We start from the raw sequence: 26,044 nt of genomic DNA, 5'->3' as shown, positions 1-26,044 counted from the left end.
ATCCTAGCCCACCCATGCCTATGCCAGTGATTAAGTATATTTAATTTAAAGCCCCCCCCCCCCCCCAGTTTATAGAGCTGGACACCCAGTCCTCGGGACTCAGGCAAGGTTCAAGTCAGCAGAGAGGTGTATGAGACCTTGGCGATGACGTCCATAGTGAGGCAGTTGATCATGCGAAGCATGGACACTGGGGTTTTGCTCTCTGCCTTCTCCTCCAGCTTCTCCACCAGGAAATCTGCCCTCTCATTGAAGGAACGTGTCAGGCCACGCAGGTACCTGTTAATATAGCATGAACCTGCTTGTCCAGTAGAGCACATCATCTAGGATTTATTTTTGTGTAGTGTTGTAGTGTTCCTGTTTAGCACATTACTGTCGATTGCTTTGATTGGAACATTGAAAGACCCCAAAGCATAAAGGGACAACAATCAGGAATACATAATGACCCTGATGAAGGCCGTTTAGCTGTAACGCGTTGGTTGCCAGCGCTTCTTAAATATGTTCTAGCGGTGGATTAAAGCCGTTTTAATACCAATATGAATACCTTGGAACTTTTTAGTCATTTCTAGTACATCTGCTTCCAGTGAGCACTAGTGGCTATATGCTTTGATACGCTTGAAGCGCAACTCATACTTTACGTTTTATGGAATACCGTTACATAATATTGTTCATCTTAAGTTACCACTGTGCTATCCACACTGGTGTAAGGAGGACTGAAGACAAAATGACTACTAACTACAACACATGGCCACACCAATTATTTTATTTTTACTATCTAAAGGAAGATGTATGCATTGCTTACGAGTTACTGAATACAGGGTCCAATATCCGGCGTTGTCTGTACCAATGGTCATGATCCGAGTCTGTAAGCAAGCCAGTTCCTAGAAATCTAAGGAAACGATAATGATGATTATGTTCATGACCACAATTATGAATGACAAATAAACGCATAGTGAATGAGATCATTTGAAACAACATACATAGAATGAACACCTGCAAAAACTAGTCTCTGTTGCACAAGAAGTAAATGAACATGCAAACATTTTGCAGAAGAAAGCAAGCCAATAATCAATATTACAAAAGGACAGTACTCAGAACTCAGAGAAGATTGTAATAACAGCTACATTTAAATGGAAGGGACAATAGCAGACAATCCATGTCCTTGGGATCACATGCTTGTGGTCTCTACTTTAGGGCAAATTTGGGGAAAGGGACAACAGGTGCTAATTTTGTAACTCTAGGGCATGGTGCTAGTTTCATGTTTTATTTGTATTTTATGCATCCATCATCCATCCATACACACCTAACAAGTTTGTTAAGGCTGAAGAGCTAAAACGTATTGATCAAGCCAAGAAAAAAAAGAAACAATAGGGCTAAAGCACCTGTAGAACTTGAATGTTTGATTGTAACTCACATTACATTACATTAATGGCATTTGGCAGACGCTCTTATCCTGAGCGACGTATAGTTGATTAGACGAAGCAGGAGACAATCCTCCCCTGGAGCAATGCAGGGTTAAGGGTCTTGCTCAAGGGCCAAACAGCTGTGCGGATCTTATTGTGGCTACACTGGGGATTGAACCACCGACCTTGCATGTCCCAGTCATGTACCTTAACTACTACATTACAGGTGGCCCCAACTTGGCCTCATAATGTTTAAAACAGCATTTAACTGAATAAAGTAACTGCCAGTTATGAGGTCGAGAGTTGTGTTTACAAAAAAATTTACAGTCAGTAGAATGCACAGAGCGGTGACTTTGCTGTCAATTATCTCATGTTTATAAGAATGTTGTCTATATGGAATCAGTAATGATATCATAACACACATTCACTTTGTGGGAGTCTAAAGCAAGGATTAGTTGTGTACTGCAGGTGTTAATTTATTATCTGACAATACATCTGTTAGGTGGTCAATAATAAACTGGCCTAGATGAACTGGCTTAAACATATTGGCAGTGGTAATGTCACAGAAGTTGATCATTATTTATAGAGAATGCAATTTTTGCTTTTATCAACATGAATACATGTTGTACAATCATGAAAGCAAACAATAGAAGAACATGTTTTATTGGCTGAAACAGCATCACATGCACTTTTTAAGAGGAAAATAAATAAACGCGACATTGGCTCAGGTGGTAAGAGCAGTAGTCTGGCAGTCGGAGGGTTGCTGGTTCAATTCCTGCCCTGGGTATGTCGAAGTGACCCTGAGCAAGACACCTAACCCCAATGTACTCCTGACAAGCCGGTTTGTGCCTTGTATGGCAGCTAATCGTAGTTGGTGTGTGAGTGTGTGTATGGACAGGTGAATGAGAAGCATCAATTGCACAGTGCTTGGATAAAGGCCCTATATAAATTCTAACCATTTACCATTACATTTAGGTAGGGAGGGAAGTATGGCAGTTGGTTGCTGAGAAGAATCATTGTTTTTGGTTGATGTAGATAAATGAAGATATGGAAGAGGATGGTATGGTGGAAACAGAATAAATCATTCATCCATCCATCCATCGTCACCCGCGGGTCGCGGTGGCAGTAGGCAAAGCCGGGTATTCCAGGCGTCCCTCTCCCCAGCAACGTATTCCAGCTCCTCCTGGGGGATCCCGAGGCGTTCCTAGGCCAGGAGAGATATATAATCTCTCCAGCGGGTTCTGGGTCTACCTTGGGGTCTCCGCCCAGTTGGACGAGCCTGGAAAACCTCCAAAGGGAGGCACCCGGGAGGCATCCTGATCAGATGCCCGAACCACCTCAATTGGCTCCTTTCGACGTGAAGGAGCAGCGGCTCTACTCCGAGCTCCCTCCGGAAGTCCGAGCTCCGCACCCTATCTCTAAGGCTGAGCCCGGCCACCCTACGGAGGAAGCTCATTTCGGCTGCTTGTATACGTGATCTCGTTCTTTCGGTCACTACCCAAAGCTTGTGACCATAGGTGAGGGTTGGGACATAGATCGACTGGTAAATCGAGAGTCACCTTCCGGCTCAGCTCCCTCTTCACCACGACGGTCCGGTGCAACGCCCGCATTACTGCTGATGCTGCACCGATCCACCTGTCGATCTCACGCTCCCTTCTACCCTCACTCGTGAACAAGACCCCGAGATACTTGAACCGTTTTCCGGCAGCGAACCATGGCCTCGGACTTGGAGGTGCTGACTCTCATCCTGGCCGCTTCACACTCGGCTGCAAACCGCTCCAGTGCATGCTGAAGGTCAAGGTCCGATGAAGCCAGCAGAACCACGTCATCCGCAAAAAGCAGAGATGCGATTCTGAGGTTACCAAACCGGACACTCTCCTCACCTCGGCTGCGCCTTGAGATCCTGTCCATGAATACCACAAACAGGACCGGTGACAAGGGGCAACCTTGGCGGAGTCCAACACCCACTGGAAACATGCTTGACTTTGTGCCGAGAATGCGGACACAGCTCTCACTTTGGTTATACAGGGACCTGATGGCTCGTAACAACGGCCCCGGTACCCCATACTCCCACAGTACACCCCACAGGGTTCCCCGGGGGACACAGTTGAAAGCCTTCTCCAAGTCCACAAAGCACATGTGGACTGGATGGGCAAACTCATGACCCCATCAGCAACCCCGCCAAGGTAAAGAGCTGGTCCACTGTTCCACGACCAGGACGGAAGCCACATTGCTCCTCCTGAATCCGAGGTTCGACCGTCAGTCAGAGCCTTGTAAACCAGTCATAAGTAACATTTGGTCTCATGCGCTGGTCAGCTTGCTGACTTCCCCCTCCTGGAGCATACATTGTTAGCCCCCACCGTTGGCACACATTTCTGTGGGGAAGAGCTAGAGAAGGATTCTTAGAGGCACCTTCCTTTCTCACATTCCAGAACAGGAATATTGGAGATGGTATAAAGATGTTTCATGATAATCCCAGGTCAGAATATAGTGATGTTTGGTGTTATTCTGATTGGTTCAGTGTGACTGGTGTAATGGTCTAGTTTTTGTAACAGTCTACCTTTGATAGCATAACCATTCAGGAGCCGAGGGGAAACTGGGCAAAGGTTGTCTCTGTAGAAGCCATGTGTTTTAGCCCCCTGCCTGGTGGGCCTGGCTGTAAATTATAGATGGGTGACTCACTTTTAGGGTCAAGAACTAAGGCCTGGATTTCGGAGATAAGGAGAAGAAACCAAACAGTCTGGGATGTCTCCTTTCCTTTCATTCACCCAAATCAGGTTTATCCCAAAGGTATATTACCATGAGAGGCACAAAGACATATTTACAGCATAATGCAGTTATCATGAAAACTCCCAACTACAGCATTCATAGATATGATGGGGCGGCCTGTAGCATAGTGGTTAAGGTCAGGAAGGGCTGCCATTTGTGAGGGGCCTGAGAGCTGGGGTTTCAATGTTGTTTAGACTACCTGTTGGGGAGTTAAGATGTATGAGTGGTCCAAGGCCAGTTGGGTCATGGGAAAAGAATCCTCCCGAACATTGGTGACCTCCCTGTGACCCCATACCTGGTCACTTCCAAGGGGGAAGACTCCGGACAATGCCACATTGCCCTCATTTGGGCACTGCTGTCATTACACCGGTGACTGCTCTCTTAGATTAAATATTCAAAACTGCTATTAAGATAGTAAATAGACCCGGTAACACCTTGAAAACATTGCCCATGTGATCCTTGTATTATTGCATTAAGTCTTATGTAATGGTAACAGGAATTGCATGTAAAATGGATAATCAGGAGGGAAGTTTCATGATAACTGCGACATAATAAAACATAAGGGTAATCTGTTTGGTATGGATGTGATCTGATAAAATCAAGGAATCGGATGAGATACATTTCATACCAAATGGAATTTAATAAACTATAGTTTCAGTATCCCAAGGGAAAACCTACACGTCCTCTCCTGGTAATCATCTCATTTTCCCTATTCAACAACCCCACAAGGGTGGGGGTCTAAATTCCAGATTTGACCACCCCTCCAGGTTGATTTATGGCACTGCCGCCTGGTATCAAACGTATGATTTGGCATAAAAGCAAGGGAGACAGACCAATCTGGGAAGATCGTATTCGACTTCCCACACAACATGTCTTGTGTATGTATGTATGTATGTATGTATGTGTAGCAGTGGAAGATCGTATTCGACTTCCCACACAGCATATTGTACGTGTATGTAAGTATCAGGAAGATCGTATTCGACTTTCCACACGGCATATTCTATACTCTGTGTTGGTGTGTAGTCCAAGCAGGCTAGGTATGATTATTTACTCTCTCTATTCTTAATTTGTGTATTTTATAATTGATTATGATATTCTGAAGCTAACAACCTACCTGTCTGCGAATAAACTATTTTGTTTGTAACTTGCGTGATCTCCATGACTCTAATTCATCTTGTACCTTTTCAGCCTAAATTACAACTGAATACTCAGGGGGAAATGGTGGCCAAAGACCGACCGATCGGCGGGGCGGTACACCTGTGGTAGTTCTAAGCTGTGCGGCCAGCAATTTCTGTCCCTTAAGGGTCGGGGGACGCACGGCTCTTGTAATCTGGCGCGAAGGGAACCCATGGGCGTTACGGCGCTGGTTCCTGCCAAATTAGCTCTAAGGAGCCCAGTTAATGCTATGCCGACCTGGGCTCGCAACTATCATGGCAGGTTTGCATGTATTGTGTTGACTGGACCCTCAGCCTCTGAGTTCTCCACCGAACTGAGATTTCAGCAGTAATGCTAATCCCGGGAGCATATATTGAATAATAGTGGCGCAGGTACAAGTTGAATGTAATCACTCCCGAGGTCCGCGTAAATTGCAAACCCAAATTTCTAAATTATATTTTAAATGGAGTCAGATAAACGAGTAAAACTATAGTAACCACTAAGCGTACAATACGGCCCCGTTTGAGAACGGAGAATATTAAGAATTGTACTGATCCGTTTCTGGCCAGCTATAAGCGGGATATGGGGCAGGTCAATCCATATCCGACCCATGGCAACGGACCCAGTATATTCTTAAACATAATTGTGCTCTGTTCTTGTACGGAGGATAATAATTAACCCAACTAATGTTCTCCCAGCAACGCCAGAAGGACAAGCACGCAAAACCCCCTTCGACCCCCGCTAAATTCCGTCATTGGGTTAGCTGTGGGGTTTTACAGCCTCCTTTCCTGCACCCTAGAATAAGCTTTCCCAGGGAGGCTGAGGAGTGTGATACCCCGATAATTGGAGCACACCCTCCGGTCCCCCTTCTTGAAAATGGGGACCACCACCCGGGTCTGCCACTCTGCAGGTACTGTACCTGACCTCCACGCGACACTTAAGAGGCGTGTCAGCCAAGACAGCCCAACAATGTCCAGAGCCTTCAGCATCTCAGGGCGAATCTCATCCACACCCGGCAACTCAGCAACTTCCGCCAGAGATATAGGTGCAGATTCCCCTGAGTCTTCGGGCTCTGCCTCTTCCACAGAGGACGTGTTGTGCGGGTTCACCCTCACTACATGTTTGGGTTTACCGGGTCTGTCTGGCAGCCTTCCCGGCCACTTGATCCAACTCACCACCAGGTGGTGATCAGTTGACAGCTCTGCTCCTCTCTTCACCTGAGTGTCCAAGACATACGGCCGCAGGTCTAATGATACGACCACAAAGTCGATTATCGATCTTTGGCCTAAGGTGCTCTGGTACCAAGTACACTTACCCTATGTAGTACCTTATGCTCGAACATGGTGTTTGTTATCGACAATCCATGACCAGCACAGAAGTCCAATAGCAAGACACCGCTCGGGTTCAGATCAGGCAGGCCATTCCTCCCAATCACCCCCTTCCAGGTTTCTCCGTCATTGCCCACGTGAGCGTTGAAGTCGCCCAGCAGAACTATGGAGTCTCCCGGTGGCACCCTTTCCAGGATGCCGCCCAGTGACTCCAAGAAGGCCGGATACTCTGAACTGCCGTTTGGTGCATAAGCACGATTGACAGTCAGAGCTTTCCCCCCAGCGACACGTAGTTGCAGAGAGGCGACCCTCTCATTCCCCGGGTGGAACTCCAACACAGTGGCGCTCAGCCGGTGGCTTGTGAGTATCCCCAGTCCAGCCCCTCTCCAGGAGTTTGGTTCCGGAACCAGTACTGTGCGTGGAGGTGAGCCCAACTATATGTAGTTGGTACCGCTCCACCTCCCGCACTAGCTCCGGTTCCTTCCCCACCAGAGAGGTGACGTTCCACGTCCCCAGAACCAGTCTGCGACGCCGAGGATCAGCACGCCCGGATCCCCGCCTTTGCCTACTGCCCGTTGGGCAAAGCACCCGACCCTTGCAGGTGGTGAGCCCACAGGGCGGCAACCCCACGTGACCAGTTTGGGCTGTGCCCGGCCGGGCTCCATGGGATAAGGCCCAGCCACCAGACGCTCGCCAACGAGCTCCCCTCTCGGGTCTGGCTCCAGAAGGGGGCCCCGGTTTCCCTTTTTCCGGGCGAGGTAACTGGCTCATTGTGTGGCCGTATCATGTCTTTGAATCGCTCTTAGTCTGGCCCCTCCCCCGGGACCAATTTGCCTTGGGAGACCCTACCGGGGGCTAACACTAGTGCCCCTGACAACATAGCTCCCAGGATCACCGGGACACACAAACCCCTCCACCAAGTTAAGGTGGCGATTCATTGGAGAGGAAATCATTGGAGCACTATTTATTTGACACCAAAGTTTGATTGTTCTCCAGGAACACATCTCATACAATTCCCCAAAAGAGATATACTACTATATTTAAAATCCATGAGTTGTGATTTAAAAGCTCTGTCTTTCACTTCTAATTGCTTTGAAAATCCTGCTCTGTATGTGTCTGTAAGTGTGTAAACATGTAGACCCTTAGGGAATTACCTTGTTCCAAACAGGTTAAAAAGGCGTTTGTAGACAAATGGATCCTTAGGGTACTTTGAAGACATCAGTATCTCCTGCAGTTATACAGAAAGGGAAGACTGAAATTGATATAAAGATTGATTAAAGATGTGCGCAGGACTCATTTCATATGTCTTACTGTTTCTTGGATTAATATAAGGTTAAATCAACAGGCTTATTCACAACACCCTACAATCCTAATAGGTTCACCACAATTCTTTCCATAGCAGTTTTCTCACATGAATTTCAGTCATTGGACCCTTCTTTGATCCCACAGTAATTGCATCACACCTCCAAGGTCATCCATGCTGACTAGTTAGTTCATTGCCAATTAAGGATTATCTGACAGTACCATATTTTTGTTGTTATCAGGTCTGTAGAACAAGAGACCCCTATGCGAGACCAAGGCATAGAGTTTATAATAAAAGTCTTTAGTATAAAGATGCAGGTCAGACAGGGGAGGGTCAATAGCCAGAGCCAAACAGATTCAGCAGGGATAAGGCAGTTCGTAATACAAAGTCCAGGCAATGGGTCAATACTCCAAGCCAACAGGTATATCAGAGATAATCAAAAATGCGATCGTAGTCACAGGCGAAGGGTCGATAACAAGCACACTAAACAGACAAAAACAGAATCCAGAAACAAAAGTCGATATACAAAAACGGATCGAAACACTGCGGGTCAAAATCACACAGACGGGAGAATCTAAATGCGGAAGTTGGGGACGGAACAGGACGAAACGGGACGAAACAGAAATCAGTCAGGTAACACTGGACCGTATGGACTTGACACATAATAATCTGGTAGGGAACTGAACAAAGGGGTTTCAATAATACAGGTAATGAGAGGGAGTGGCAATCAGGTGTGGGAAACAATCTGGAAGTGAAACAGGTGAAACGAATGAATGAAGTGATAGGGTGGCCACGGTGTGCACAGAGGTAACAAAAACATGGAAATGCTAACGACATAGACAGAATACAAAACATAGAAAACACGAAACCTAACAGTGTTGTGGCATGCCATTCTAATCAGTGGGAAGTAGGCTATACAAAGAAGTACAGTCATATCATCTGCACAAAAATAGAAAGCTATTAAATGGTTTGCAACAGGGGTAGGGTAATAAAAGCATTAGATGCATTAGAATTTAAACTTTATTAGTCGAAAGAAACATTACATTATTGGCATTTAGCAGACGCTCTTATCCAGAGCGACGTATAACAAAGTGCATACCCATAACCAGGGATAAGTTCGCTGAAAGACCCTAGAGGGAAGTACAATTTCAACTGCTACCTGTACAACAAAGATAAGGACGAGGGCCTTTTTTTTTTTTTTTGAGAACAAATAAACAAACAAACAGAGCAAAAGTGACTAAAGTGAACTATCCAAACACTGAAACTAAACTTGTGATTTATCTTGTCATGTTCTACGATTACTATGAGCTGTACCCCTAAATCAGGGTGTCCAATCTTATCCAGAAAGGGCCAGTGTGTGTGCAGGTTGTTGTTTTAGCACAGGACTAAGACAGCTGATTCTACTCATCCAGGTCTTGATTAAAGACCACGATTAGTTCATTAGTATAATCAGGTGTGTTACTGCTGGGTTAAAACAAAAACCTGCACCCACACTGGCCCTTTTAGGATAAGATTGGACACCTCTGCCCTTAATCCTAGTCACACAACTCCCTATGCTGTGTCAGGGCAGAAATATTTTGTGAGATACTTACTAACTGAGACATACTGGTGTTTTTGTTGAAGATAATTATTATTTATAATGATATAATTGGACAAATCAGAATGTTTATAAACAGAGATCGCTAAGATACTTCCAGGTGGCAACTCAACTGCGGAACGAAGTAACTTTACAAACATGAAACGATGAAACGTTAAATCCGACCTTGACTGTTGTAAAACTGTTTGGTGGTAACCTTACAGTAATAGGGTTTCCAATAACGCTAGCTAGTTTGCACAGGTTATTCATGTTAATGATGTTGGCAAGCTAAGCAATTTTGTTCAGTTTTCACAAATTTTTGGACATGGAAAAACACTGACTAATATTCATATTCCTCAACATCAGTAGGCAGCAGCCTTATCCACCCGAAGTAAGTTCTTTGCAGTTGTGATTTGTCATATATCATTTATAATTATTACGATCCTACAGTATCCCAATGCACTAAAATGTGACACGTTTAAATACTGGTATAAGGTCGTGTCTTTACTTCGCACTAAATAATCATTTTTTTTAAAATCTGGAGATAATCTAAATCCATACAGACTGAAATGTCAGCAGTAAACCAGATATATTACAAATTGAAATTATTACTACTGTAACACCATGTCTGCCAGTGGTCAATGTTATCTGAGCAAACTGTGAGCAGTGGGAACATTTTACAATTCCAAAAAGTCACAGTGAACCATGAAAGAGGTTCCAAGTTGAGGGGTGCCAAATGCCTGCAAATCTGCTTACTCTCAGCACTGGCTGAAATCTATATAGACCAGGGCTATTCAGCTGGTGATCCTGAGGGAAAAGAGTATCCTCAGATATTTGATCGCACACTACATACAGTATATCACTATATATATTCACAATTTTATGAAAGCAAATTTTTATAGATTTTGGTTTCATGCAGAAATTACAGCAATATGTATAATATAATATGGGATACAGTGTCCCCCCATTACAGTGCACCACAATGTGTGGGACAAATGGCTTCACAGGTGTGTCTGATTAGTCAGGTTGTAACATATCTCACTCATAGCTTTATTGTCATGCTATCATGCCTCTTCCATACATCGCTATCTCTCCTGCTCTAGCTACTTCCTGCCTGCACTGTACTTCCTATCAGCTACACTACACTATTTGCCTTTACAATAAAATAAATCCTTCCTCCATAGAACTATACCTTTACCATTACTTATAAAACACAGAGTCCGTTTCAGTTTATATTTATGTATGTATTTTTGCCAGACTTGTGATGGTCAATTATCATATGCAGTATCTCTTGAATTGACAGTTCTTTGCCTTTTCCCAAGCTAATTTATACTGATATTAACTCAATTAAGTAAATTTACTTAAATAAAGTAAAATTAAGTTCCAGCTCACAATATTTTGTACGCAAAAGAGTGACATTTCAATTTACCTTGTTGCTTTCCGGACTTGAGACAAGTAACACAACAGTGTGGAAGGAGTTAAGCCGAACAACAGGCCCATACTTTTCAGCCCTGGAAAAAAAAGAGATTATTATTGTTTATTTTTTAATTTTTAAGATAGTGACATAATAAGTTGGCGCTGAGGTCAGGTCGAGCTACTGTCAATCATTTTTGGTCATCTTATCTTATCAGATGTACTTTTAGACAAGGTTTTGCAAAAATGGTATTGTGCCTCTCATGGCCATTATAGACTTATTATAGATTTAACATAGCCTAATCGATATCGAACACAGGCAGAAATCACATTGTTACTCTGTAACAGGGCACATCTGAAGAAAATGACTGTCTGTTATATTGAGTTGAAAAGATGTTACTTTGGCAAAGACATGCTGTTTTTACATCTGTAGGTCACACAAAATATATGCTGTGATCTTAAGAAAACCATGTTTAATATGATAATGCTATAATTAATTTGTGATGTCAATAATAATTACATTAAAACAATAATAGAGAGAGCATTATTCTTTTTCACAGGAATAAGCTGTCATGCAATGTAACAATTTACTTTTTCATCAAGTTTTAATGGAATCTTTTAATTTGTTGTTGTGATAGTAACTAGCTATGAATGATGAATGATCAGTGCTGTCTGTGCCAAATTTGGTGAAGATTGGGCAAACATAGTGAACATTAAAAGAAATGCAACATGGGAGCCATAACATTGTTGGTGCTTCCTCGAAATGGGGTCCTGAGTCCAAGTTTGATTTGAAACTCACACACCAACGGCGATTGGCTGCCATGCAAGTCACCAACCAGCTCATCAGGAGCATTTAGGGGTTAGGTGTCTTGCTGAAGGACATTGCGACACACCCAGGGCAGAATCAAACCCTGCAACTGCCAGATGACTACTCTTACTGCCTGAGCCAATGTCGCCTCAAATACAGTAATGGACAAATGCTTTTGTCTCTGCCTTGGGATCTCTCAAGATACAACCACACATGGCTCAGGCAGTAAGAGCAGTCGTCTGGCAGTCGGAGGGTTGCCGGTTCAATCCTCCACCCCGGCTGTGTCAAAGTGTCCCTGAGCAAGACACCTAACCCCTAAATGCTCCTGACGAGCTGGTCGGTGCCTTGCATGGCAGCCAATCGCCGTTGGTGTGTGAGTGTGTGTATGAATGGGTGAATGAGAAGCATCAATTGTACAGCGCTTTGGATAAATTGATATTGTATCGGGGGCAGCCAATGTCTCAAATACCGTTAACCTATGCTGATAGCATCATTAGCTAATGTTATTGTTGCATGGAACGTTATGAATCCGAGCATGTGATTCACCTACGATTGTCTGTAGAATAGGTATCAACTGCTTAAATGTAATTGATGTTAATATTTACATTGCAAATAAAGCATGTTTATATTTTGATGCATAATCTAACTATATGGCTTTACTTTTATGTCGTAAACTGACTGTTTACCCACCCCTGAATGAAGGTTTAGGAGGTGATGGGAGGTGTTGGAGGAGGTGTGGAGGAGTTGGACGTGTCCTCAGTCTGCAGCCAGACCCCTCTCGAAATTTATGATAATACGAAAATGTTCTTGCATGAGGCCCATTGATCTGGAGGGGTATCTGCATGTTTTGTGTGTCAGGACAATGCCAGGTGTGTCAGGTTGCGCTTCAGATTCCATCAAACTGTCCTCAATTAAACATTCATGCTCCCAATTAAACATACTTTCACTCCTCATAAGTACAAATGTAAACTCGACTGTGATATTCAAAACTGCCCTCTCAATCCAATTAACTAGTGCTGCTTTAATAGCAACACGTACTGTAAATCTTTTATAGGGGAGATCGGGGTCCGTTGTGAGACTTTTTGTATTTTACAAAAAGATTGCTTAGAGACTGCTTGCATAACAGTGGCAATATGTTGCAAGGAATATCTTCAGTCTGTCTATCAGCTATTTATGATGTTTATTAAACTCCATCGGAAACGTGAAAAGTACCGACCCACGGGTGAGGTCACTCACATAAATACATTTTTTTAAAATTAATTGTATGTATTCAGGTACTTGTTTCCTCATTCTATTGTTAAAGATTTGGTTAATACGAGATGTAACCGGTTGTTTTTATTCAAATGACTTTACGCACCTCGGTTTGTCATCCAGTCATGCTGGATCCGGTCTCGGCTGACCTGCGCATCTCCGTCAATAAAAATAGGAAATGCTCGATTTTTTTAACTGGTACTACACTAAGTTAATTGTTTTAGTTTGTATGTTTGTTTTTGGTTGATTGCATCTGTATGTCAAGCATATGTGACGTGTAACAACGTACCCCATTTATGTGTGACAATCAACCTCGCCTACTCGGCCATGATTTGCAAGGTCATGCTAGCTTGATACAACAACTTTCTCAGTCAATAAGAATATCCACTGATAGCCCACATATTGTTCTTTTAAATCATAAACGTTTTGATTTGTTCACAGCGTACACAATTGACCTGAAACTGGTCTGTTGTAATCTGAGGTGAAAGAGGGTGTGTATGCGGGTGTGCAATGTGATTTACAGCAGGCTTGCTTGTTTCTGATCAGGTGATCCCCTATCAACAAGGCTTAGTTCAACTTGTAAAATAAAAATCGAACAGGTTCTGAAAAACAGGCATCTAGTGGGAAAACGAAAATTGGACATGAGAGATATGGAATAAACTGTCATTCGACAACCATCGTTCCGCTTTCTCCTATGTGACGTGAACGCAGTAAGTCTCTTCGGGAACATGTTGCTCACCATTCCAAAAATGTATCGTGCACAAGTCCATCGTCGCGCATCACTTTCTGCAACATGGCGATGTGTCCAAACAGAAAACTACAAGAGGTTCGCAAAAGTAATTAGTCAAAGCAACGAGTAAATCTTTCAAGATTTAATAGGTCATTATTGCTTATAATATGTACTTTAACATGAATTGTCAACATAATGCCCACTGTTTCGACACGGCTTAACTTCAGATACAGTAAAGCGATGTGCCACAGATCCATTTGGCATAGCTTAAATCGGTCTGAATTCATTTCAGGTAGGCAATGCAATAAATATAATAAATATAATTAATAAATGGTGCATGATGTGCTCATAAGAATTATATCATTAGATATATTATTTTAGTGGATCCTTTCAGAACGCTACAGTATATTTAAAATAATATACAGAGCCGTGAGTTTACCTGTCTCTGGGAGGTCCGGGTATATGATCATATTTCATATGAATATATTGGACATATAGACAGAACATGACAAACGCAATGGCAAACACAGCAGAAACAAATAGTATCGCGAGGCCAGACCACCCCGCTGGTGAGCACCACAAAGCAATGTTCTTCACCAAATCCATTTCTGTTCTCCGGCACTTTCACGGAAGGCGCAGTACACTCAAGCGTTTTTTTTTTTTTTTTATCGCAACACGCTAATGTTGACGCTTACATCATAAACCGGTTTAGTCGACCACTAGTGATCAGGAAAATGACCATTCCGTATAGTTCTTTGCAGATGAAATGTGTGAGGTTGTCTCCAAAAATGCGCTTGGTTTGATTTTGCAAGACGCAAAACTGGATTAACGTTAGTCTATTTTAATTTGGGTTTCTTAATTTATCAGGCTAAAATAGTGGCGGGGTGTTTGCAGTTGCAGCCTGGTGCGCGGTGAGATTAATAATATTTAGTTGTTTCGAATGATGGGAAATGGGGGCTTTATCGATGTCACTATTGGAATTGAGAAACGACGAAAAGGCTTCTGCTGACACATATTTTTTGTAAGGGTTTAAAAAAAAAAAATGTTTTATGTAAGACTGAAGAGCCGCAACTAGTCATCAAAGCGCCGCAGACTGAGCCTCACTGATGGGACCTTTTTTGATTGGTTTTATGTAATATTCTAATATTTTTAGATACTGGATTTTCATGAGATGTAAACCTTAATCATCAAGATTAAAAAAAAAAAAAAAAGGCTTGAAATATTTCACTTTATGTGTAATGAATCTAGAATATATGAAAGTTTCACTTTTTGAATTTGAAAAATTTGAAAAAATGAATTTTAACACGATATTCTAATTTTGTGAGCTGCACCTGTATACAGTCTTATAACTCACAAGAAAGTGATTTAAATAATTCTTTTTGCAGTCACATATCATCAGTTATTCTAAAAATACTTACTTTCAAAAGTATTACTTTCATGGTGCTAAAAAAAGATTTGTTAATAACTCTTGATTTATCTTTCAAATCGTCCAGCCACTCACATATGAGAAGTACGTTGCAATAATACATTAGTGAAAACAAACCCATCATTCTTGTGCAAATGCAATACGTAAAATCCCCATGTTTAGTGGTAGTTTGTGTCTTGGTCTCCCCTACACCTTAGGTCACACATTCAGATTAAGCAAAAAGAAAAAGAAATAAAGCAGGACAGTTCCGGATAAGCATTATTGGCTGTTTAAGCCTGAGACTATAGGCATGGTGTCTATAAGGATAGTGACCTACAGTGAGTGCCATAATTCATTTGACTGTTTGAGTTTGAAATGATACACTAAGAATAGGCTTGACGTTCAGATTGTCAGCTTTCATTTGAGGGTATTTTCATCCATATTGGATGAACTGTTTAGAAATGACAGCACCTTTTGTACATGGTCCCCCCATTTTAAGGTACCACACATATTTATTGAATTGGTTTCACAGATGTGTTTCATTATTAATTTGTGTCCTTAGTGAATTCAGAAGAAAGCTGTTGATGTCTAGTCTTGTTTTTAAACTTTTCAATTGCCTTTGTTTATTGTGGGAGTTGTGACAACACAAGTAAGACAGCAGTCCAGAAAAAAACAATCAGGAACATTGCCCAAAACCCTGAGCATGCCCAAGTCCACAGTCTGGTTAATTATTCATTATGTAGGCCACGTTTCCCGATAACAGTATCTCTTACAAAAGTAGTTTACTTTTCTTGTAGTGTTTCCCAAACTATCCCTTAGGAGGCTGCTTAAGGGATAGCTTCTATGTGCGGCATTACTAGGCCCTTCGAAGGCTCCAGGATCGATTATTCAGCGACTGCTTGTCTGCGTTATGAGTGAAATTAGTGTTCTTTATGAATAAAACACCAGCATTAATCATGACTGGTGGGAATCGTATTAATAGAATTAAAAACTTACAAACGGAATTATCTAACTGTATATATAATTTTTGCCAAATGGGTGCAAGAACCCAGCACCTCAGCTTGTGGTATCACACCTCATCCCGCTACGCCAACTGGCAATATGCCTTCTGTGGCATGTCATGTTTTATTTAGATTATTTTAATATCTTTGTCATGGTGTCTTAAATGACTTTCCAAACAGGGTTGATTTGCCAGAAGCACCATCACTTTACTGATTACTGGTGTAATTCACTATTTTCTGCAATTGGCTGACATTTTCAATAAAAAATAGCGCACCAACAAACAAAACGCACCAACACAAAAACAACATAACCTACAGTGGTGCGAAAAAGTCCTGATTTCTTATTTCTTTGTCACACTTTTTTTTTTTTTTCAGATTTTTCCCTTTTTCTCCCAATTTGGTAGCCAATTGTACCTCGTCTGATTCAATTGGAGGTAGTCGTATTAGATGTACCGCCCGTACCCCATCCCTCGGCAGCCCGAATGAGAGCGACACGCCTTCTTCAAGCTGTCTCGTCTCGTGCCCGTTGCCATGATTCCAAGGCGCCCGAGGTGCTTATTGTGCGGCGATCTAATAACCCTGCCAAGTCCCTCCCTCTGGAGCAGCGAGCCAATTATTGCTGCCCCACGTGAGCCGGCCAAACTTGGCTTTTGGCAGGCCCGAGAATCGAACCCTGGTCCCCGGTGTGCAACTGCAGCGAACTGCAACCGCAAGTCTGCTGCGTCTTAGCCTGTTGCGCCACCGCGGCTCCCAAGTAAACACAAAACGCAGTTTTTAAATGAAGGTTTTTATTATTAAGGGAGAAAAAAATGTGTGTACATGGCCCTGTGTGAAAAAGTGATTGCCCCCCCTGTTAAAACATAACTTAACTGTGGTTTATCAAACCTGAGTTCAATTTCTGTAGGCACACCCAGGCCTGATTACTGCCACACCTGTTCTCAATCAAGAAATCACTTAAATAGGACCTGTCTGACAAAGTGAAGTAGACCAAATGATCCTCAAAAGCTAGACATCATGCCGAGAGCTAAAGAAATTCAGGAACAAATGAGAAAGAAAGTAATTGAGATCTATCAGTCCGGAAAATGTTATAAAGCCATTTCTAAAGCTTTGGGACTCCAGTGAACCACAGTGAGAGCCATTATCCACAAATGGCGAAAACATGGAACAGTGGTGAACCTTCCCAGGAGTGGCCGGCCAACCAAAATTACCCCAAGAGCGCAGCGACGACTCATCCAAGAGGTCACAGACCTCACAACCACATCCAAAGAACTGCAGGCCTCACTTGCCTCAGATAAGGTCAGTGTTCATGACTCCACCATAAGAAAGAGACTGGGCAAAAATGGCCTGCATGGCAGAGTTCCAAGACGAAAACCACTGCTGAGCAAAAAGAACATTAAGGCTCGTCTCAATTTTGCCAGAAATTATCTTGATGATCCCCAAGACTTTTGGGAAAATACTCTGTGGTCTGACCAGACAAAACTTGAACTTTTTGGAAGGTGTGTGTCCCATTACATCTGGCGTAAAAGTAACACCGCATTTCAGAAAAAGAACATCATACCAACAGTAAAATATGGTGGTGGTAGTGTGATGGTCTGGGGCGGTTTTGCTGCTTCAGGACCTGGAAGACTGGCTGTGATAAATGGAACCATGAATTCAGCTGTCTACCAAAAAATCCTGAAGGAGAATGTCCGGCCATCTGTTCATGACTGTCTGTCTGTGCCATGAATAATTACTCTCATATTTTATGGCTTTTGTCTTGATGGTATACTTGTGCCCTTCAAATTATTAAGTTAATTTATCAAACTAAAATAAATAAATAAATAAATAAATAACTTAAATTGAAATGATGAGCGAAGTTGGGCTGAATGACCTGTTGTCGGAAAACCTTTTTAATGACTTTAAGAGCAGTGCAGCCAGACCCTTCTCCAAAATTTTGTGAGAAACTTGGCTATAGAAGGAGAGCCCATCCTCCAGTGGCCCTCAGCAAAGTGTAAAGTAAAGGTACTGTAGAATGGATATAACAGATATGTAATGAGAAATCTACCACAGCAGTTCAAATGGGTTGAGCAAGTTACAGTTAAGGTCATGATAAGCTAGCTGGAAATGTAAATATCCAAATGGGAGTGTAGTGGAACTTGACTCAGGAATCAAGACAGAAGGAAGGATGGAAAACATAAGGCCAGCATAGGTTCAGAATAATTTATTCTCATGCTACGCCAGCATCACAGGGCCCTGAAGACTCTGTCAGTTTAATAAATGTTTAATGTTTAATCAAAGTTAGGGTGGGCGTGATGTATGTCGACTTTGGTCTTCTTGCTTAACGGGAGGTTACAGTGCAATCCTGCATCTGGGTGTTGTTCTTGTTGTTTCCCTGTGTCATTCATGATGCATTATTGGCTTTCCTGGATCTTTCTGATGCCCTTTGCACTGGTGCCTTCTGCTCTGGTGCTTTTTGTTCTGTTGCGCCATGTCACTCCGCTCTTGGGGCCTTGTCACATTTCAGGATCACTGGCAAGGGCACACCGTGATTCTTATGAACTATTTGAACATACATAAAGAGAGTTATTATTGACATCGGGGGGGGGGGGGGGGGGCTTAATACATGTTATGATTGATTGTCAATGTGTCATGTGATTAATAATCCCCTTAAACATCAGAATAAAAAAATCTTCACTGTACTCGCCTTGAAGCTTTCTGGCAAAAATAATAAAGTCAAAAAATAAAGGAAATACATTTAATTAAAGTCTTGGGGTGATTATCTGTCTTGACAGGTTGGTGTATGATATGTGTTGTAACTTGTGCATTTTGTGAGTGTGGTTTGTAATTGTAATCACATTCAGGCAAAGCTTACCACTACCATCTATGTGAGGTCAGTTGTGACATGCCAACCTTCGGTTTCTATCTAGTGTAGCCTAGAAAGAATGTAGATTTTAAACAGGAAAGTCTTTAAACGTTACACAGATTAACCTTAAAATGTTTTTAGGTTAGTATTTTATATGGTTAGTATTTTGCAGGAGATAGGTCATTTCAGGATTTTGTGCCAACTTCTGGTCTTAATTATTTGTTATCTGACATGCGTATGAGTACTGGATACAGCTGCAGACTGCAAATGTTTCCTAATGATTTTACTGTGTTCAAGTACAGGCTTGAACCAGGGTAATCTATAGAGCTGTCACAAACTAAAAACAAGGCAGTTGGTTGGAACACAAACCAGTATGCAAACCGGCCCTTAAGGACCGGAGTTGTGCACCCCTGGTCCAGCTATATTAGTGGTACTCAATCCTACCCAGAAAGGGCTGGTGTGGGTGATTAGTAGAGTCAGGTGTGTATCTGCTTGGTTGGAACAAAAGCCTGAACCTACACCAGCCCTTTCTGGGTGTCTGTGTGGATGTGTTTAAAGCAGTGGTCCTCACTCCTGGAGAGCCGGCTTTTGTTGTTACTCAGATTTTAATTGATCAAATAAAGCAGCTAATTACACAGTTAACTCACCACCTGGTTTCTTGGGTCTGAATTGGTTGTTGTTATTAAGGTAAAAATAAAAACCAGCACACCATGTGGCTCTCCAGGACCAGGATTGAGGACCACTGGTTTAAAGGGTTGGTCCATTAGCGATATAAGAATAATTTAATCTTTACTATTGTGATACAGGTAGATATTGTTGGTGTGTTATGCAGCAAGTGATAGTCTGAATTAAGATGGAGTGTGAATACAGTGATGAGTATGTACTGTACATGCCCAATTTACATGCCCATGCACCTTCCTCTGTAGAAAAGGGTTTTTTTCCTCCCACATAGATGATGACTTCAGTGCTACTGGATGTAGGGTGCAACAGGGACAGATCACCCGCATTTCTTATGCATTACAGCAATCCACAGTTGTGACTCACCTGTTGATATTTGCTCTCAGTACCCCTTCATCCCAGCCTTCTGATGCATTGTGGACCTTTTATCATACCGATCGACTGGAATGGTCTTATCCTGTGTACTTGATGTCTAGAGAACGGTGGGCAAAACACATACTATATTGTACCTTTCCAATCATCCACAAGGTAGTGAGTGAAGGGCATGCGTTTCCCTCTCAATCTGGTATTAAAGTTTGAATACTATCTACTCTTCGGTCTGGGATTTTTCCTAAGTACAGCAACACAATGTCCTGCTCCATTTGGTCTTTTTAGATCTTTTACTAAAAATTGACAAGCTTCGCTCTCCAAGTCACCTTCGCTCATGTCAAGTCTCCTTTTACACTATTTCCAGCTATCCAGTTTGCATAAGCCTAATCTAAGCAGGTAGGCTCATGAAAACAGGCAAAAGTACAAAATACGAAATCCAGCAACACAGGGAGTCCAAAACCAAGCAAAGATCAAACCAGGAAATCCAAAAAAACAATGTACAGAAAAACAGACTGAGAAAAACGGGTCGGAAAAATATAGGCTAGAACGGGGAAAAGAATAAACAAGAACAGAATCGGAAACAGGAATAGACGAACTAGCAAAGGAAAAGAGCAAACAGGCGGGCTTAATTACAAAACAGATTAACAGACAATGAGCAGCAGGAGAGAGACATGATGGAATGACAGGAAGGAAATGCCTATAAGGAGAGGGAGGCGTAGACACTATATAGAGGACAGGAGAAACAAATGATGAACAGGAACAGAACTACGGAATGCAAAGTGGGATAGAAAAGACAGAACGCAGGGGATGAAGAAAAACACAGAGAGAAACACAGACACGCCGACAAAAATAAAATACAACAGGCAAAGGGCACAGATGTGACAGACTTATTTTTTTTACCAGCCATGCTGATAAGTTTGTGAAATTTGTGCATGGTGAGAAAGAGGTCAGGGTGGATAAATTGTTATACTCTCAATTAAAGTACCATATGGGCATTATCTATAAGATTCTACCCCTACTCTCCCACCAGTATCTTGTGGAGTGGAGGAGGGGCAAGACTTGGACATTAAGATGCTCTATCAGAACGATAGTGACAGATAGTGGCTTTGCTGACCAGTGGCTTCATGAGTTTGTAATCACTATGGTGTGATTGATGAGGGAAGTTATCGATATACTGGGTTTGTGAATAAGGACTACACCATGGACATTATTTAATAACGACTGGTTCCATTTTTCCTCTAAAGAGACATATTGGGACTGGGCCGGACATGGGCCAGACCAAGGTCCTAGAGCGGAAGAGGCTCGGGGGCCCGAGACGGGGCTTCTCCAGGATGAAGAGGCTCGGGGGCCCGAGACGGCGCTTCTCCGGCCAGAAGTGGCTCAGAACACTGCCCTTAGTACCACTTGGTTGTACAACACTTTCTGGGGCTCGGAACCCGGAGACGGGCAGTCCTCGGGCAGACGGGGCTCGGAACCTGGAGACGGGCAGTCCTCGGGCAGATGGGGCTCGGAAACCAGAGACAGGTACTGGGATATAAGTGAAAGCTGGAACTGGTGTGGTTCTGGAAGCCGGGTCAGGAATGGAGTGGGAGAGTGGATAAGGGATGGGAAAGGGAGTTGGATATGGCGTGGTCCAAGGAGCTTGGCCTGGATAGCATGGATAGCTGCGAGCTGTGCAGTGATCTGCTCCAGCCTCCACATGTGGGCCAAGTGGACAGATGTGTCGTACGCTATATCCAAGGGGAGGGAGGAGTCCGCTGGTTCCATGCTGGCTTGTTCGCTCTGTTATGCCGAGGGGAACAGAGGAACCAAAAGCAGACAGGGGTGAAGAAAAAATGGTTTAATAGCAAGAGCAGGGGCAGACAGAGCAGAGTCCAAAAAACAGGCCAGGGTCAAAAACCAGGGGGCCAGTCTAACAAGGCAGAGGTACAGATATCCACAATAACCAAAGAAGAGACCAGGGAAGCAGGCAGGGGTCAAACATGGGAAATCCAAACAGAAACACGACAAGGGCAAACAAACAAGGCACGGGAAATCAAACAAGGCTCAGGAAACAAGGCTCGGGAATAAGGAGGCTAGAACTGGGGGAAGGAAAAAAGGGCTCGGGACTCAAAAAACAGGACAAGACGAACTAGCAGGGTGCAACTGAAAAGGACATTTATAAATACACAGGGGAATGAGACAAACTAGGCGGGGCATGGGAGTGAGGGCGGTCTAACAAATAAACATCAGGTGAGGCACATGAAAGGGTAATAGCACAATAACGAGGGGGAAACGAAAACACAGACTGGATTCACGAAGACACACATGTAATACAAACGGCTCCGGACTAGGGAGTAGACAATTGCAGAGAATCAGGAGATGCACAGATAAGGAGAGACAGGTGCGAACTCTTCGCTGAAACTCACCAAGTAATCAGTGATAGAATAGGGAGGCGGAGTTACAGAACAGAATTGAAACTGGAGATGCGTTAGTAAGTTAGTTAAGTGATTTAAATTACAAATACCCAAAACTAGTGAATGTTAGTTTGTTAGTTTGACAAACATATTAGTGTGTTAGTATAATTAGTACTGTACAACTCCTATGTTAGTTGGGATTAGTATATTAGTGCTATGTACAAACATGAAATGGAGAGAAAGCAGGAAGTAAGGAATGCAAGATTGGAAGGAAGGTTGAACCCCGGAACTACCGTAAAGTAGTTACGGGGCACATAGACAGGGGAGTGACTGGGCTAGTAAACATTCAGACTCAGACATCACAGGGGAAGACAAGTGCAAAGAATAATGAATATAAACAACACCAGACATGAATATGAAAAATAAATTACAAGAATAATGATAATAAACAATGATAAACTAACACAGGTCAGAACACAGGAACATAACATAAATAGAACAGACAATAAGAAACAGGTGAGATGAATGAATGGAAGGAAGTACATATGTGGTGTGGGAGGTAGAGACACTAAATGGGGCACAGGTAAAATGAATGAATGAAGTGAGAGAACTAACAGACAGACAACGGTGAGCACAAGAAACAAAAAAGCGCTAAGAACTTACAGGACCTGGAGAAGGCCGGAGTTGAAGACAACACAAGGGCCGGAGCCTGATACTGGGCTGGAGTCTGAAGTGTAGGTATAGCAGGTGGAAGACGCAGTGCGGGGGCTGGAGATGGGTCTTTGAGCAGATGTGGCGTGGGGTTGGTTTCTTTCTTATAAACAATGACTGTTCAGTTTAATCAAACAACGTTTGGGTGAGCATGGGGCATGTGTGTGGACTTTGGGATTCTTGGTTTAGGTAATGGTGCAATCCTGCATCTGGAGGTTGTTGTTGTGGTTGTTCTCCTTCGGTCATCCATGATGGATTATTGGCTTTCCTGGATCTTTCGGAAACCATTTGCTCTGGTGCCTGGTGCGAATGTATTTGATGTATCCCACTATACTCTGACTTAGGGTAATTAACCACCACAAAAGGAGGGCCACCCACAGTAATGTAGAGAAATGTAGAAAGTGTTGTACAACCAAGTGGTCCTAAAGGCAGTGCTCTTTGAACAACCCTCAAATGATACTGAGAGAAAATAGCTAAGATCTCTCTGAGCACAAACTTGCTAAGTTTTCTTCAGGATGAACAGATGTATTTTAAGTTCAATACATGACATTGCAATTGTGGCATGATGTGTTCTTCTAATTCTTGATTTCTTTGAATGACTGTATATTGTGATTGTTGTATGTCTTGTTCATCAAATTTGGCCAGTTAGGTTGTATATGTTGTTTGGCCAATTAGGAGTGAGTGAAGCATCCCACTGAGACCTGCCCTGCAAAATAAATAAATAAGAAATAAATGAGAAATATAATCATATAAATCGTGTTTGAAAGTTTTATATGATTATATTCTTGGTGGACATTAGGAAATGAAAGGCTATTTGTTGGCTGTCTGTTTTTTCAATGAAACAAAGTGAAGTAATCCAAGGTCACATGTCTTAGACTGAGCTTGGTGGGAGGGATTTTGGGCTGGCTTAGAAAGGCCAATTCACCTTGGTGATCTACACATCAGGGAAAAAGCCCGACTAAAGCCCCACCAGAGGGTTCCAGGGATGGGGTTAAATTCATATTACTGTATTACTAAGAGTACAACAGCAGATGGTGCTGTGATGCAATCATTTGATTTGAACATGATCAGCTTCTAAATTTGAAAAGGCATACAAATTACTTACACTGTATGTCCCATGCATTTAATGGACACTGATTAAATGTGTCTGAATTCCAGTCAGCAAGCAAGTTCTGTGTGCGTTTTTTCAAAACAACATTTACCAGGCATGCCTTCTCCTTTTCTTGTATCCTAATGTTCTGGGCATACTACCAAGTGTAACTGACTTATGGGAATGGGTCGAATATACAGTGCATCCGGAAAGTATTCACAGCCCTTCACTTTTTCCACATGTTGTTATGTTACAGCCTTATTCCAAAATTGATTAAATTAATTTTTTTCCTCCAAATTCTACACACAATGCCCCATAACGACAACGTGAAAAATGTTTTTTTGAGATTTTTGCTAATTTATTAAAAATAAAAAACTAAGAAATCACATGTACATAAGTATTCACAGCCTTTGCCATGAAGCTCAAAATTGAGCTCAGGTGCATCCTGTTTCCACTGATCAACCTTGAGATGTTTCTACAGCTTAATTGGAGTCCACCTGTGGTAAATTCAGTTGATTGGACATGATTTGGAAAGGCACACACCTGTCTATATAAGGTCCCACAGTTGACAGTGCATGTCGGAGCACAAACCAAGCATGAAGTCAAAGGAATTGTTTGTAGACCTCCGAGAGAGGATTGTCTCGAGGCACAAATATGGGGAAGGGTACCGAAAAATTTCTGCTGCTTTGAAGGTCCCAATGAGCACAGTGGCCTCCACCAGGACTCTTCCTAGAGCTGGCCGCCAATCTAAACTGAGCAATCGGGGGAGAACGGCCTTAGTCCCTTAGGGGGGGTGACATGGCTTAGGCCGTAAGAGCAGTCGTCTGGCAGTCGGAGAGTTGCCGGTTCGATCCTCGGCCCGGGCTGTGTCGAAGTGTCCCTGAGCAAGACACCTAACCCCCAAATGCTCCTGACGAGCTGGTCGGCGCCCTGCATGGCAGCCAATCACCGTTGGTGTGTGAGTGTGTGTAGGAATGGGTGAATGAGAAGCATCAATTGTACAGCGCTTTGGATAAAGGCGCTATATAAATGCCAACCATTTACCATTTAGTCAGGGAGGTGACCAAGAACCCGATGGTCACTCTGTCAGAGCTCCAACATTCCTCTGTGGAGAGAGGAGAACCTTCCAGGAGGACAACCATCTCTGCAGCGATCCACCAATCAGGCCTGTGTGGTAGAGTGGCCAGACGGAAGCCACTCTTTAGTAAAAGGCACATGGCAGCCCGTCTGGAGTTTGCCAAAAGGCACCTGAAGGACTCTCAGACCATGAGAAACAAAATTCTCTGGTCTGATGAGACAAAGATTGAACTCTTTGGCGTGAATGCCAGGCGTCATGTTTGGAGGAAACCAGGCACCGCTCATCACCTGGCCAATACCATTCCTACAGTGAAGCATGGTGATGGCAGCATCATGCTATGGGGATGTTTTTCAGCAGCAGGAACTGGGAGACTAGTCAGGATTGAGGGAAAGATGAATGCAGCAATGTACAGAGACATTCTGGATGAAAACCTGCTCCAGAGCGCTCTTGACCTCAGACTGGGGCGACGGTTCATCTTTCAGCAGGACAATGACCCTAAGCACACAGCCAAGATATCAAAGGAGTGGCTTCAGGACAACTATGTGAATGTCCTTGAGAGGCCCAGCCAGAGCCCAGACTTGAATCCGATTGAACATCTCTGGAGAGATCTGAAAATGGCTGTGCACCAACGCTCCCCATCAGGTTTGATGGAGCTTGAGAGGTGCTGCAAAGAAGAATGGGCGAAACTGCCCAGAGATAGGTGTGCCAAGCTTGTGGCATCATATTCAAAAAAACTTGAGG

The 26,044-nt window shown here is 43.0% G+C and overlaps 1 protein-coding gene across 1 annotated transcript in view; it reads right to left on the bottom strand.

Annotated features, from left to right (window-relative positions):
- Window positions 1-21,795, bottom strand: part of LOC133128840 (cholesterol 24-hydroxylase-like) — a 28,802-nt gene extending 7,007 nt beyond the window's left edge. The window contains 8 exon segments of the mRNA XM_061242647.1: window positions 138-276; window positions 800-886; window positions 7,807-7,880; window positions 10,961-11,042; window positions 13,743-13,820; window positions 14,173-14,354; window positions 21,308-21,450; window positions 21,504-21,795. Coding sequence (XP_061098631.1) covers window positions 138-276; window positions 800-886; window positions 7,807-7,880; window positions 10,961-11,042; window positions 13,743-13,820; window positions 14,173-14,354; window positions 21,308-21,450; window positions 21,504-21,795 — 1,077 coding nt within the window.
- Between the last annotated feature and the right edge of the window lie 4,249 nt (window positions 21,796-26,044).

Source organism: Conger conger, chromosome 5, assembly GCF_963514075.1.
Source record: "Conger conger chromosome 5, fConCon1.1, whole genome shotgun sequence".
NCBI classification, from domain to species: Eukaryota; Metazoa; Chordata; class Actinopteri; order Anguilliformes; family Congridae; genus Conger; species Conger conger.
Note: the sequence above shows the minus strand (reverse complement) of the source record. Positions and strands in the feature narration are given on the sequence as shown.